We start from the raw sequence: 14,218 nt of genomic DNA, 5'->3' as shown, positions 1-14,218 counted from the left end.
ATAGAAAAATTTTTTTTGAAACTGGTTTGTTTCCATCAAACAGGTTTACTTTCAAAATATCAAATTGTACAGTTTTAGAGGTTAATGCTGCCGTAGCGTAGCAGAGAGGAAAAAGGAGAGTACAAACAGCACATGCATGAGGATGATTGACAGCAATAAGACCCTCCTCCTGACTGTTTCTTCTTGGTGTTGGGAGAAGAGCGAGGAACTTCTTTTTTTTTCACAGATTATCTGTCTCATACCCTACTGACAAAACATTCTAGATAACTCATTCAATTTTAGCAAATATGTAAAAATTATATTTTTACAGAAGTTACAAACTCCAGCTTTAAAACTGATGAAGTGCCAACGCCACTGGCAGATTTCACTCAATGAAACATGTTAGAAATGAAATGGGACTACCAACTGTCCGTGCAGACAAAATATCTACTAAATTAGCTTTGAATATTTTTGTTTTAAAGTTTAAAATATACTTTTTTTTTTATTAACCCCGACATACAAATAAACCAGATTAAAAATAACCAGCCTGTAGTTGAATCCCATTGTGATATTAAGAGCTTTATTTAGTCCCGTTCATAGTGGAGTCTGCTTGGGGGGAAAAAAATCAACACAATGACATGGAAAAAAAAAACTGAATCCTGATTCACACAATGAGGAAAGTTACATCATTTTCTTGAAATTTTCTATGGCTTCTGTGACTTTCTGGAGCTCGGTCTGGCTCTGGCGTAGCTGTGGAGGAAAGAGGGGGAAAGCAGATGTCATTTACCGGGACATTCACGGGTCCTACAGCTTCAGGAAGCCGGCAAGTCAATTTCTTTTTGTCACCTTCTCCGCATCCTGCTCCTGCACCTTCGCCGGCACCTTCTCCTTGTAATCATTCTTCGCCATCTTCTCTCTCAGCTTCTCCATCTGTTTCTCCAAATCACCTTTCTTTGTCATCAGTTTAGTCACTTCCTTCTCCACATCAATGAGACCCTGCGGTGGGGGTGGTGGGGGGGGGGAAGACGCGAGGCGGAGGACAACAGTTTTAAATCATCTGGTAATTTCAGCTCTGAAAGCGAGAGTAAAATACTGGAGCAGCGATCTGAGAATGTATGCCTTGATTAGCATACAGATGATGTGTGTTTATGCTTTTAGGGCCGAGTTAGTGCTGTCATGTAATTTGTCTGAGCTGAAATGGAGCATTCAGCTGATTAACAGCAGAAAAACATATGGAAAATGTCAGCCCATCTGCTGCATATTCAGCCTAATTTACACAAATACAACAAGAGGATGCGGCAAAACTAGACGCACTTTACCGACAGGTGAAGTTCAACTTGACTTGAAACTTTTAGAGGGATTTTCCACACTTTTCCAGGCAAAACATTATGACCACCTCCCCTCTACTGTTACCACAATAGAACGAAGCTGTCAAGGAATGGATTATCTGCCAGAAATAAGCTAAATATACTGCTCAAAAAAATAAAGGGAACATTTCACTTTAATTGTGTGTGTGGCTCCAAATCCAGGCCTCCATTGGTTAATAAATTTGATTTCCATTGATGATTTTTGTGTGATTTTGTTGTCAGCACATTCAACTTTGTACAGAACAAAGTATTCAATGAGAATATTTCATCCATTCAGATCTAGGATGTGTTATTTGAGTGTTCCCTTTATTTTTTTGAGCAGTGTATAAAGCTATGAATAATAATGTTCACCTAGACCAGGGGTGTCCAAAGTGAGACCCGGGGGCCTTTTATGCACTGAGAACGAGTCTGGGTGGCCTCTGATTACAGTTCAAGAATAAAGTAAATTTATTTTGCCAGATCAGGCAGGTGATGTGGATCTACATTTAAAAACATTAGATTAAATTTTCAATGACATTCAAAAAGATAAATAAAGAAACAAACAAAATCTTGACATGGAAAATGTGAGGTGCAACATATAACGTATTCATTCAGTCAATTTATTGGTAATAGGAACCAAAAACTTCCAGAGGTTTTTTTTTTTTTACCAAAATGCGACTTGGTCTCACCCATCTAATACATTTGGTAAAGAGAAAGTAGGAATTTAGCAACTGATCCAGTTCTTGTTGCTAAAAAGAAACGAAATAATGCAGAAAAAAATATAAAAATTTAGGATATTGTTTGCTACTGATTTACTTTTCCCTTGTCTAGAGAAATACAACTGCTTTGCTTATTTTATTAAAATATTCTGTTTAGTTTATTGTTTATTTAACAGGTAAATAAATAAAAAATGTATGGCCCCTAGAGAACTTTCAACTCGATAGTTTTTTGTTTCAAAAAGTTTGGACACGACAGACCTGGACAACAGAATGGACTGGAGACACAAAATGTCCACTGGACAGGACAGAAGAAGCATCAGAGCCAAAAAGCTGAAGGTTTTAGAAAAAGTTGTTTCTGCTGTAGGGATGATTTTTCTGGAGACTTACTATAAACTAATGTTTGTATTATTGACATATCCGTATAATCTAGTTTCCTTTTGGTATCAATTAAGCATTTTTTAATAGGTTGTTTTTAACGTAATAGATGTAATATAGTGTCTTCAGTCAGAGGCTTCTTCTGATGTGCTGTAACACAGACTGCTGCAGCATCTACAATTACTTTTTTTTTTTTCAAAAAATTTATTTTTGCACTGAATCGTCCATCAGAACTTCATGGTTTTTCCACCACACCTCAGAAATTCACTGAGATCTGGGGAAGCTGGAGGCAAAGTCAACACCTCAGACTATTTCATTTCCCTTTGGTATCAATAAGGTATTATATTTTAATTGCATTTCCACTTCCCGTATGCGGTAGGGAACATTATTGTGCCGAAAGAGGCCACAGCACCAGATCTAACCCAGATCTTTACATTTCTCCATTTTTTCTGCATCTCAATTTTCCCGCCCACCAGCAGGTGCCATAATTAGGAGGCTATGAGTGTTACTCACTTGCCTTATGTTGGAAACTCATAAAGAAGTGCACAAAAGCATGAACATAAATGGTTGCTATGGAGACTAGCCGACCCCTAGATACCATTCCTTGCTGTGGGTGTAGAAAGCCTTAAAAAGTTTCTTCTGCGGCTGCAGCAGCAGCATCATCTCAGACAAACAGAAGCTGCTGCTGTTTCTCAGCAGGTGTTGGTGATTTTCTTTCTCTACCTTATTACCGGATGAAGTAGTTAGAAAACTGAAAGCATAAATAAGAAAAAAAAAGGCTGATTATTGTATAGATTTCACCGATACAACCAGCTGTTTTGGTAAAACAGAATTTAAATCGTTTAACAACTGTTCTCAAATAAAACATTTTTGTACGTTTTTCAGAAGCTTCTTCATTAAAAATGTATTTATTTTAAACATCTTTACTGTGGACAATTAAAACTGTGGAGGCCTCAGTCTGTACAGAGAGGCGATTATTATCGTATCTCCTCAACTCCAACGTCTCTCTGCTTTCTAACTATACAGTTTTAATCAGGAGCAGCAAAAGCAAATGAGGTGGATTAGCAGCTTGGCAACAACTGAGTGTCTCATCCAGGACATGTTACTGAGCTGTTAGCATGTCATACTGCTAGGCCTGTCACAATAAGAAATAAATCAATTAATTGCATGATAAATTAAAGCAAACTCAATCATTTCCATTATTTATCGTTTTTTTTTTTTCTTTTTACCAAAAACTGCAAGATAAAAGGGATGGTTGTGGCAAAATGTATCAATAAAACTATCCATTAAACAGTTAAAATATGAGTAAATAGGTGTCTGTATTCAACAGCTCCCCTTAAATTTGAAAAACATTATTATTATTTTTTTTAATTCGGCAGAATACAGATTAAAAAAAGGTTTTGTGTCTATATGGCCGGCCGGATTTGCCTTTAGTTTGACACGAGGGAGGGAAAAAGAAAGACACTAAATAATGAGGCTGCATTGCTTTGCTTATCCTCCAACGATCACATTCAGACTCAAGCTAAGCGTTAGTCAGTCACACCTGCTGCTCCGGGATTATTTTTACAACATTTACTTATTTGCATTTCGCAACAAAAGCCACAATCTGAACAGAAGCCACCAGAGGAATCTCACTGGCACAGGAATCAGTCCAGAGATGGCTAAAAAATAATTTCCCAGGCTGGATATTCTATGCAACACAGAGCAGACAGTCAGCAAGTAGAGATAATACGGTCATCCCTTCAAAATTAATAAAAAAGAAGAAAACCGGTCCGGTCGGCTGTCGAGAGGCCGACAGGAATGGATTCGATGGAATCGATTATCTTCATGTTTCCCTCTGAAAGATTCTTCCTTGTATTTTCTGTTGGACGCCTTTAAACCCATGAAAGGCAGAAAAGGCTCCTGAAATTCACCTTCTCCTCATTTTTTTTTTTTTTTTTTAAACCCAAAAAAACCCGGCATCTTAACACGGCTGTGCAGGCTTTTCAAACCCCCCGTTTACCCCGTCAGACCTATTTACAAATTCGACATTAGGGCTGCCTTTAAATGCACCGGCTGGGATCACGGCGACGGTCTCAATTTGGAGCACATTAAAGCACTTAAAAATCCAAGCGCGTTAACCCGTTTCCAGCACAAAGGAGGAGTCGGATTACTGGGCTCTCACCTTGAGCATGAGGTTGACAGTACATCTGTCAGAAGCGATAGCCACAGCGCAGCCTTCTGGGACCGGCTGCTCGGCTGTCAGAGGGATGACGGCCTGAGAGTAAGACAAGGTCTGAATCTGCAGGCTGTATTTCTGCAGCAGAGACACGGTTGCAGCATCTATGCACTGCAGGTAGCCTGGAAGACGAAACACAGGGCAGATTTTAGACAGCGAGTGACGTTGGGTTAAGCTTTAATGCAGCAATACGCACTCAAATTTTAAAGCCACATTTGTGTTAAAAATGTGTAGGAGTGAGAAAAACAAAGAAATATATAATCTAGAAGTAATAGTGCTAAGTGCCTCAACTTTATTTAAGTGCAGTACTTGAACTATGCAATTACTTCCCACCACCTCTATTCATGTCAGCGGAGGCTGAGAAAGCCATCCAGCAGGCTTCCAAAAAACCAACAAAAGAGATTGTGGATAAAAAGTGAAAGTCTCGAAAGTAAATTTGAAAGAAATTTAGACGTTTTAAGAGTCTCTGCTTCCTTACAGTCGGCTCTGGTCTTGGTCAGGTTGTAGTCGGCCCTCAGAGATCGGATCGTCTTGACCACCGTCATGGCGAACTCCATGTTGCGGTCGATCTCTTCGCTGTTCCAGCAAAACTACAGGAAGGGCGTTACAGGAACACTTTTGGCTCAAAAAGCAAAGAGAAGCACATCGCTAGCAAACAAACTGCGTAATCTAAAGTCGAGATCAATTTAATTCCTCTGTGTTTTACCTCTGTGGTGTCTGGGTAGGACGTGACGCAGATGCTGGGTGGGTCAGTCTGAGGTTTCCGTCGACGTAACCTCTGGTAGAGTTCCTCAGTGACGAACGGCATCAAGGGGGAAAGAAGCCGCAAACCCACGTCCAAACAGGTGTAAAGGGTCTGCCTGCACACTTCGGCCTGCCTCTGGGTGGCGCTGTCTTCGTCTGCCCTAATGAACACCGGCTTCACACTCTCCTGCAATCCAAAGAGTTTGTTACGGCCCATAACTCATCCACCCGGCGTCTACGCCCGCTTGTCCTTGCAGAGTCATCGTCTTCAAATCAAACGAAATTTGTGTCAAATGTCTGAGCAGCAAAAGTTTTTATTTGTGTCGCCGTCACTTTAAGAAGTCACGAGAGGTCAACAACCTCTCCCTCATTTACAAAACCAAACCAATTTGGTGTCATTTATCATCTGTGCTACAAAATTATTTTAGCTGCACAAACCAGCACAATTAATTTATATCAGTTTCATTTGATTTTGTTAAAGTGTGTAGTCTGTGGAGTGCAGGGGCAGGTTGATCTCTGAAAACATTTTTTTTTTTTTAAATCTTAAAAATTATAAATAGTAGACATATGTCCAATTACGCTGCAAAAATGTTCGTTTCTGACACTAATTTTGTTTAAATTGAAGGAGGTTGTGTCTCTTTTGAAAAAAGAACTACACGGACTGAACTGAGCAGATTTCTTCTAGCGAAACTTTTTATTTTAATTTTAAGAATTTTTTTCAGATAAAATTGCATTTTATCACGACATTCTCACAATTAAGCAAAATTTCTCAAAGCCTGGCCCTAATATTCTGTCATTCAACTCACAGAAGGGATAAATGAAATGAAAGCTGCTGTTTGAAGACATTTCAGTCATTTGTTTTAAAAACTGTAATCGGATGTGGATAAAAAAAAAACAAAAAAAAAAAACATAAGTTTTATTCTTAAGCCGTATCGCTCAGCCCTAATGCCACTGCTGCCAAAGCTGGATTTATTTTAACACTTTTCACACATCTTTACTGTCTTTTCTGACATAAGCTGGAAGTAGTGGCTCTTACCAAGTAGACGTCGCAGAGCTCATAGAGCCAGAAGTTGTAGACGGCGGTGGTGATGGCTGGGAAATCGTAGGCCTTGAAGCCAGAGTCACACAGAGCCACAGCCGCACTCAGCCTGGACAGGATCCACCTGTCTGCCACGCTCTCCTCTCCAGACAGCTGAACAAATGCACCGCTTTGCATGTAGAAATCCAAATAAACAACGCAGAAGATCTACTGCTGCAGTAATAAACAACAAGACCTATTTGCATTCATCGCCTGCCACCTGTCTTCGCTCCGTCTCATGATCTCACCTGGGCTTTTTCCGAGGGAACAAAGTTGTCTCCAAGTGTTTTCATTGCAAACTTCACAGCGTTCCACAGTTTGTTGCAGAAGTGACGGTACCCCAGGATGCGGTTGACATCCAGGTTGATGTCCCTTCCTGGGAGAAGAAAAAAAGACGCACATGATGATTTAGTAACGCAGGATTTTATAAATGTATCAGCCACCTATTCTAACAGCAGTGATGTTCTTGTGTTTATTTTTTGTTTTTTTTTATGACAAACTGGGTGGGCGTCAAAGGGAGAATCAGAAACTCTGCGAGGGATTTCACCTTGGCTGGTGTAGGCGCACAACGCGAACCGGAGAGCATCCGTCCCACACTCTGGGATGCCGTTTGGATAGTCTGACTTCTGGCCTTGCTTCGCCTTCTCCACCTCTACAGGATCCAAGTTGCTGTCCGTCAGCTGGGCGTGAAGACCCTACAGGAAGAGGAGCAGCGCACTTTAATAATATGAATCCAATTTCAGGGGCTCCAGGTCTGGAAATGCTAAACAGCAAATTGAAAAATGTTTTCCAGATTTCATTCTTCACTTGTAACGGATAAAAATCTAGATTTAAAAAGTGATATTTTAATATATTTATATTTAACTGGCACCTTTAAGCGCTACTAGGGTTAGCAGTCGAGTTACTGCAAAGCTGCAGATAAATACACAAATATCTCACAGATTTTTACATCTATTTTTACGTAACTAATCTTTTATAAATTCCAAAACTGAAAACAATATTTTTAACATTTCTGCAAACCAGAAAAACTGCTTAAAAAAAAATTAGTTTTTTTTATCTTTTATCAAATGTTTTATCAAATGTTGAGTGAAAGCACGGTTTAAGGAAAAGTTAGTGGGATGTTTTTTTTTTTTCTTTTCTCCAGCTTGTATTTGTGGAAAATACAGTAGTAATAATAATAAAATACAAATCTAAATCCCAACTGCTGTTCAGAGGGAATGTTTCACACTCAAATGTTTCTAGGATGTTGTGAAAACTGCAAACTAAATAATGTGGAAAACTTTTCAATGCCCTGACCTGGACGAGTAAACCTTTTATAAGGAAAAACATTACAAAGGGTAAAGTTCAGTTTACTGCAAGTGAAGCAGTGCCCCCTAGAGGACACTTCTGCTCCGGCTGACTGAATAACTGCAGGAGAGATTGATGGCTTCAATAAAAGCCTGCTGGAAGCAGAAGGAGGTGGTTAATAAAGCTTTTTATAAGAATATGGGCTTCAGGGGGCCAAGGAGCTTGTAGTGAACATGTAAAAATAAAAAACCCAACTGGGAGACAAAGACAAGGAGATTATCTCTGTGTTTGTGTCTGAGGGAATCTCAGCATGTCTTGTTTGGGGTTTTTTTAATGGACAAAACTCCAGACTCAATTTTTCAGAGTTTCCAGTCCTTTTCAGCCAATTTCTACAGAATAAAAACCGAATTTAACTGAATTTATTGGCTGAGGTTTCAGTAGAGGTACAGCTTTAAATGTGAAACCTGCAGAAAACAGGTTACCTCCTCTTACCTCCAGGGAAATCCCGGTGATGACGTCCAGCGGGTCGATGACGTTCCCGAGGGATTTGCTCATCTTCCTGCCGTGAGCGTCCCGCACCACAGCGTGCAGATAAACCTGCCGAGGAGAGACGCCGTCGTTCAGGCTGATCGTCCTCCTGCTAAAGGTCGCTAAAGGTCGACCGGCCTCACCTCTTTGAAGGGCAGCTTGCCCGTCAGTTTCAGGCCCATCATCACCATGCGGGCGACCCAGAAGAACAGGATGTCATGACCCGTCTCCAGCAGGCTGCCGGGGTAGAACACGTTCAGGTCCTGGCTCTGAAGCATGAGGAAAAACACTCAAAGTCACATTTTACGAGACATGAACCAGTTTATTATCTTCATAAAAGTTACAGGTGAACTCAGAATGGAGGTGAAGGCATTCCTGGTTTATAAGCTCTGCAGCCTTTGTGGCATTTGCATCGGTAGCGAGTCAGACGAGCCTTACCTCATTAGGCCATCCGAAAATAGAGAAGGGGAAAATGCCAGACGAGAACCAAGTGTCCAGAACATCCTCGTCTGAAACACGAGAGCAGAAGGAGGTTAGCTCGTCCACTCAAATCGTTGGTTAAATTGATTTAATTAAGTGACTCTGCGTAGCTGCAGACCGGCTAACCGAGGTACTGAACGAGCTAAACGAGTAAATCTCACCCTGCCGGAGGGAAATTTTATCCACAGACACATTGAAGCGTTTTGCTGCTTTTTCTTTGGCCTCCTCCTCTGATCTGCCACTCACCCAGTAATGACCATCCATGTCCTGGAGATAAAAAAAAAAAAAAAAAAACGCAAGATATGAGCAATGCTGATGCAAATCGCTTTCGCCTGTCATCTAAATCCCTCCACAGCAGAAAGGAGCGATAGATGTCAGTTTACCTCGCCGGGCTTCACAGCAGGATCATTTACGGTGACGAAATAGGCAGGAATACGGTGACCCCACCACAGCTGCCGGGAGATGCACCAGTCTCTAAAAAAAAAATGGAAGAGAATTTAAAAACGCTCTTAAATTATTGAAACAAGACAGAAAGAGACTTCTGAAAAAAAGAATCAAAGTTTTGCAAATATTTCCTGTTTCATAGTTACAAATTATAAATTACAAATTATACAAATTCATAGTGCCAAATTAATTAAAGGTGAAAACATGTTTAATACTGTTTAATGTCAAGACGTTCTCGCCAAATACAGCGTCAGCTGTTTGTTAAGAGGTAGTTTTACCAACACATTCTGCCACAAACGGACCTTTGAAGACATTCTTGGTCGTGATGTGGCCCCAAAATGAAAATGAGTTTGACACAGCAGGCTGAAGCTACATTTGCTAGATTCCTCTCATGCACATTAAACCTTTAATAATCGAGCGTCATCAAACCGAGACCTGGTTGTTCCACATGTAAACAACAAACTGCTGGTTTCTGTTTTGTTCCGAGAGTTTCCAAAATTAAAGTCCGAGGCAAATCCTCTCCTGCCAAACCAGTACGGCAACAAATTCCAGTTATGAGAATTTTCCACTTGCAAATCACAATGTGTAGTTATGAACTGAGTTTTGTAACCTTGCAGAATAAAATGGCTGAGAATTTTATCTTTGTGCATCAATAGATAATAATTCATGTTCGTAAAAAATAAACACACAAGCTACAATTTTAGTGTTTTGCTGCAGAAACAAAACTACGGGTAAAACTTTACTTCTTTTGCTTATGTGTGAGTTTGAGTTATAATAGTTTTGGGTTTTTCAATAGTTTGATTTCGTTGTGACTTTTTGTCTGATTCAGTTAGTTTTAATTAGTTTTTATAGTGTGTTTACTAGTTTTATTAGTTTAGTTTGGGTTTCATTAGTTACAGTAGTAGTTTTAGTTTTTTTCATATTCTGATTTATTTTAGGTCAAAATATTGTATTGTGATTATGTATACATCAATTGGGTAATGAAAACTCTACGGAAAATACAAATTTCTAAACATATATTTAATTATTGTTGAACAAAAATTAACTCCAGCGTTTCATCCCAACTTTTGCCGTCGCCATTTTGCAGACATCAGACTAACAGAGGTGCTGCCAGGAGTTTACAGCCGTAATTTGCTGACAGCTTGTATAAAATAAAACATCTATTTCACATCAGTTAGAAGGCTGATAAATAGATTCATCACCAAAAAACATAAAATATTATATCAATAATTCCAGTGTGTTTTAGTTAGTTTTATAAACATACGATACAGTTCTAGTAAGTTACAGTTTTTTCCCCATTAATTGCAGTTTTTATTTATTTCAGTTAATGTTCAGTTTTGATAGTTTCATAACGACCTTGGTTTGAACGTGCAGGTACGAATCTTGACAAGGATTTTCTCCCTTTCGGCTGATTGGTCATGTAAATAACAGACCTACCTGATGTTGTCCATCCAGTTGAACCACGTCTTCAGGTGGTGATCGGGGATGATCTTCAGCTTCCCTTCCCTCACGACGTCTGCAGCCTGTTTGCCCATTTCTGTGCATCTGACGTACCACTGAGGCTTCAGCAGCGGCTCCACGATGTCCTTCGAACGGCTGATTGAGAGGGAAAAGGCCAAAGGTTAGGAAATCATCCTAAATGGGAGACATAAATCTTTCAAACCGTCTGCGCTCTACCTGCACACGGGCACAACCATGGGGTTGTCTTTGATCTCTTTAAACTGGCCTCTGTCCTTCAGCGCCTGCAGGACGGCTGTTCTGGCCTCGAATCGCTTCATGCCCTTTGGGACAGACAGAGGAGGTGAACATGAGAACGTCTGAGACAAAATGGCTTCCCTGAGCCAAGCTGGCTGAGTGTCACAGAGAAAATGCCCTCGCTGCAGGAGGAACAGAGCTAATGAGACACTGTACCAGGAAGGGAGGAGGCACGTTAATGAGCAGCCCATTTTCATCCAAGATGTTGATGAAGGCCAGATTGTGTCTCTCTCCGACCTCGTAGTCATTATGGTCGTGAGCCGGGGTGATTTTGACAGCACCTGAACGCAGAGGGTGGAGAGGGACGGAAAAGGACAACTGTAATGAGCCAAAAGGCCCGGCTGAACAACTCTGTGATTATTTCTTCTCTTTTCCCTGTGATAAAAAACTCACCCGTTCCAAAATTCATGTCCACAAAGTCGTCCAAGACTATCGGCATCTTGCGCGCGCAAAAGGGATGCAGCACGAATTTTCCCTTCAGGTGCTGGTACCTGGGGTCAGCCGGGTGGACGGCCACCGCCGTGTCTCCCAACATCGTCTCGATACGGGTCGTGGCCACGATCACTTCCTCATCTGAGGAACACCGAGTTCAGGGAATTTACTGAGGGCGGGACACGGCGTCTTGGCTAAATTCATCTGTTCTGCTCCACTGTATATACCTGATCCATCCACCTTGTAAGCGAAGGACACCAAGACCCCGAACTCTACTTTCTCCTTGTAGCCGGGCACAGGGAGCAGAGTTCTGCCACTGAGCTCCTTTTTATCCACCTGGAAGACAAATAAATATTAGAGGTTTATTGAGGAGGGAACACTGTGATCAGAGCCGGCAGAGGACGGGCTGGAATCAGCTTTCATTTTGTCTCCATCTGCAAATTTACAGCTCTGGAGACAAATTCTCATCTATTCATCGCAGGCATGAAGGTCAGGATAACTTCTAATGGTGGATTAGTCGTTCTTTCCCACAACTTCACTTGATTTTTAAACTAGAATAAAGTGCACAAGTTCTCAAAGTGTTTAAAATGATAAGAGTTCAATTAATTAGTTTCAAACACAGATAATCATTTGAGGTCAAAAATCATACAAATTTGTTCATGAGATATCTGTATCTGTATTTTTATGACCAAGTTTTTATAGAGTAGAGCCAAGTTTATCCAGAGACTTTTAATGAAAAGCTGAATTTGCTGCACCCAAATCAGCACTTATCTAATTTATTAAACTCGGCTAAATATAGGAAGCATTTTAAAAGAAGGTGACCTGAATTATGTTCTCATAGCTGAGAATAAATTAGTTCAACTGAGCCTGGAAGAATTTGAGAACCAGATGGTTTTCTTTTAATACAGCAAATAAAAATCCTTTTTATATTTTGAATATATGATGAATAACACTCCTTTCCTAAAAAAAAACAAAAACATGACTTTATGTGATTGATTTCAGTAAAGCAGGAAAAATATATGCTGATCTAAATTCAGACTATTCTTGTTTTTAAGTCTTCTCTTAAAGCTAACTTTTTCTCATTGATCTTTCACTCAGCTTGAATTGTTGGTTTTTACAGTTGCTCTTAATGTATTTGCTGTGTTTTTGGTCAACTGCATTGTATCTAAAGTGCTTTATAAATAAAGCTGGAACGGAATGGAAAAATAAAAAGGTTATTTAACTTTTTATACGGTATATGTCAACATCACAAGCAGAGAGAAATGAGGACAGGTTCAAACTGACCTCTATGTCAGAGATGGCGGAGTTCAGTGTGCAGGACCAGTTGACGAGCCTCTTGCTCCGGTAAATCACTCCTTCGTCATGCATGCGGATGAAGGCCTCCTGCACTGCGTAGGACAGCTTCTGGTCCATGGTGAAGCACGCCCTGTCCCAGTCCAGAGAGGAGCCCAGCTTCTTCAGCTGGTGGTAAATACGGTCTCCCTTCCTTCAGAGGACAACGTTCATCTTCATTAGCTGTTTATTAAAAGTCGTTTTGGATCCATTTTCCAGCTGGTATTTAGACTCACTCGTTCTTCCATTTCCAAACTTCCTGGATGAAGTTCTCCCTGCCCAGATCGTGGCGGCTCAGACCTTTCTCTCTCTTCAGCTTCTTCTCCACCACCACTTGCGTTGCGATGCCGGCGTGGTCGCAGCCCGGGTTCCACAGCGTGGTTTCCCCCCGCATCCTGTGCCTAAAGACGAGCCTCATCAGCTCACTACAACTCTAAAGGTGACCTGCTGCGCTTCCTTGAACCGATTAGGATACCTCTGTATACTAAGCATGTTCATGACGTCTTAGTGAGCTTCCTGCCCAGTTTTGCCTATTTTTAGGGGTCTTGTCACTTTAAATCCAAGTAAGCTGCACCTGGCCACGCCCCCAACTCATGTTTTCACTCACGTGGGGATATGGCTGCAAACAGATGCAAAATTATGCAATTGTGCATCTTTGTAAAGAATAAATAGATTTAAAATACATTTTCATGAATAGACTGTAGTGCAATTTAAATTCTTCAAAAAAAAATTTTTTTTTGTCATGAGAAACATCTGTGGGAAAATAAAATTGAGAATTTATATTCAGCTAAAGAGAGAGTATCAAAATGGGCCCTCTGAAAACTAAATTTATCCGGGAATCAGCGGCCCCTTAGTGTCCAGATCAGAACATCCTCTAGCGTTGGCATAAAGTAAGGATAAAGGTTTTCCTGTTGAGGACAGAGTCTGAGTCTGTGTTTTGTGTGACCTTAATGTGGCTTAAGATGAGCAGCATTTTGTCCTTTACTGTTCTCCATATTCTGATTTAAGATTTTCTTGGTTGTACTTTTGTCTGTAAAGCTTGGAAAAAAAACATAAGTGCTCTATGATGGTTGAGTTTAAAGATTTAATGATGTAATGGTATTTCTGCAGCCATTTTGTTTGGTAGGTTTTGTATGTGGATTATCATATAAGCCCATGTGGGCTGGGGACCAGTGCTAAGTGACACTTAAATAAAAGTAATCAATCAATCAAAAGCAGTGCCTCCTGTACAACCAACAAGTGGTTTCTGAATGGTAAGTCAACAATGAAACGCTTGTCTTTTTCAGCAGCCATTGCACAGCGCATATAGCAGGAAAACCAGCTGACCAAAAGTGTTGGAACTCCACTTGGGTTGCTAGGTAACGGGCTGGGCTTTGCTGGGGTTGCTAGGTGATGGGAAGTGCCTGGTGATTTGTAACCTTACATTCAGAAGGTTTTTGAAACATCTCATTTTCCAAACACCTAAAAACATGAACTTATTGCCAAAACAACAGCAGGTCAG

At 40.5% G+C, this 14,218-nt stretch overlaps 1 protein-coding gene across 2 annotated transcripts in view; it reads right to left on the bottom strand.

Moving 5' to 3' along the window:
- Positions 1-537: 537 nt before the first annotated feature.
- vars1 (valyl-tRNA synthetase 1) overlaps positions 538-14,218 on the bottom strand; it is a 20,867-nt gene continuing 7,186 nt past the window's right edge. For both annotated transcript variants that reach the window (XM_015045918.1, XM_015045919.1), the window contains exons 9-28: positions 12,954-13,118; positions 12,670-12,871; positions 11,613-11,721; positions 11,347-11,526; positions 11,110-11,234; positions 10,876-10,979; positions 10,636-10,794; positions 9,138-9,228; positions 8,916-9,021; positions 8,713-8,783; positions 8,418-8,543; positions 8,239-8,343; positions 7,007-7,154; positions 6,708-6,835; positions 6,418-6,573; positions 5,344-5,568; positions 5,116-5,227; positions 4,584-4,759; positions 826-975; positions 538-729 (exon numbers count right to left, since the gene is read on the bottom strand). In XM_015045918.1, the coding sequence (XP_014901404.1) occupies positions 661-729; positions 826-975; positions 4,584-4,759; positions 5,116-5,227; positions 5,344-5,568; positions 6,418-6,573; positions 6,708-6,835; positions 7,007-7,154; positions 8,239-8,343; positions 8,418-8,543; positions 8,713-8,783; positions 8,916-9,021; positions 9,138-9,228; positions 10,636-10,794; positions 10,876-10,979; positions 11,110-11,234; positions 11,347-11,526; positions 11,613-11,721; positions 12,670-12,871; positions 12,954-13,118 (2,707 nt within the window). In that variant the 3' untranslated portion in view covers positions 538-660. The remainder of the gene's footprint in view (positions 730-825; positions 976-4,583; positions 4,760-5,115; positions 5,228-5,343; positions 5,569-6,417; positions 6,574-6,707; positions 6,836-7,006; positions 7,155-8,238; positions 8,344-8,417; positions 8,544-8,712; positions 8,784-8,915; positions 9,022-9,137; positions 9,229-10,635; positions 10,795-10,875; positions 10,980-11,109; positions 11,235-11,346; positions 11,527-11,612; positions 11,722-12,669; positions 12,872-12,953; positions 13,119-14,218) is intronic.

The sequence above is a fragment of the Poecilia latipinna genome, unplaced genomic scaffold (assembly GCF_001443285.1).
Source record: "Poecilia latipinna isolate Pla-1442-1.1 unplaced genomic scaffold, P_latipinna-1.0 Scaffold753, whole genome shotgun sequence".
NCBI lineage: Eukaryota > Metazoa > Chordata > Actinopteri > Cyprinodontiformes > Poeciliidae > Poecilia > Poecilia latipinna.
This window is presented reverse-complemented; position numbering and strand designations above follow the sequence as displayed.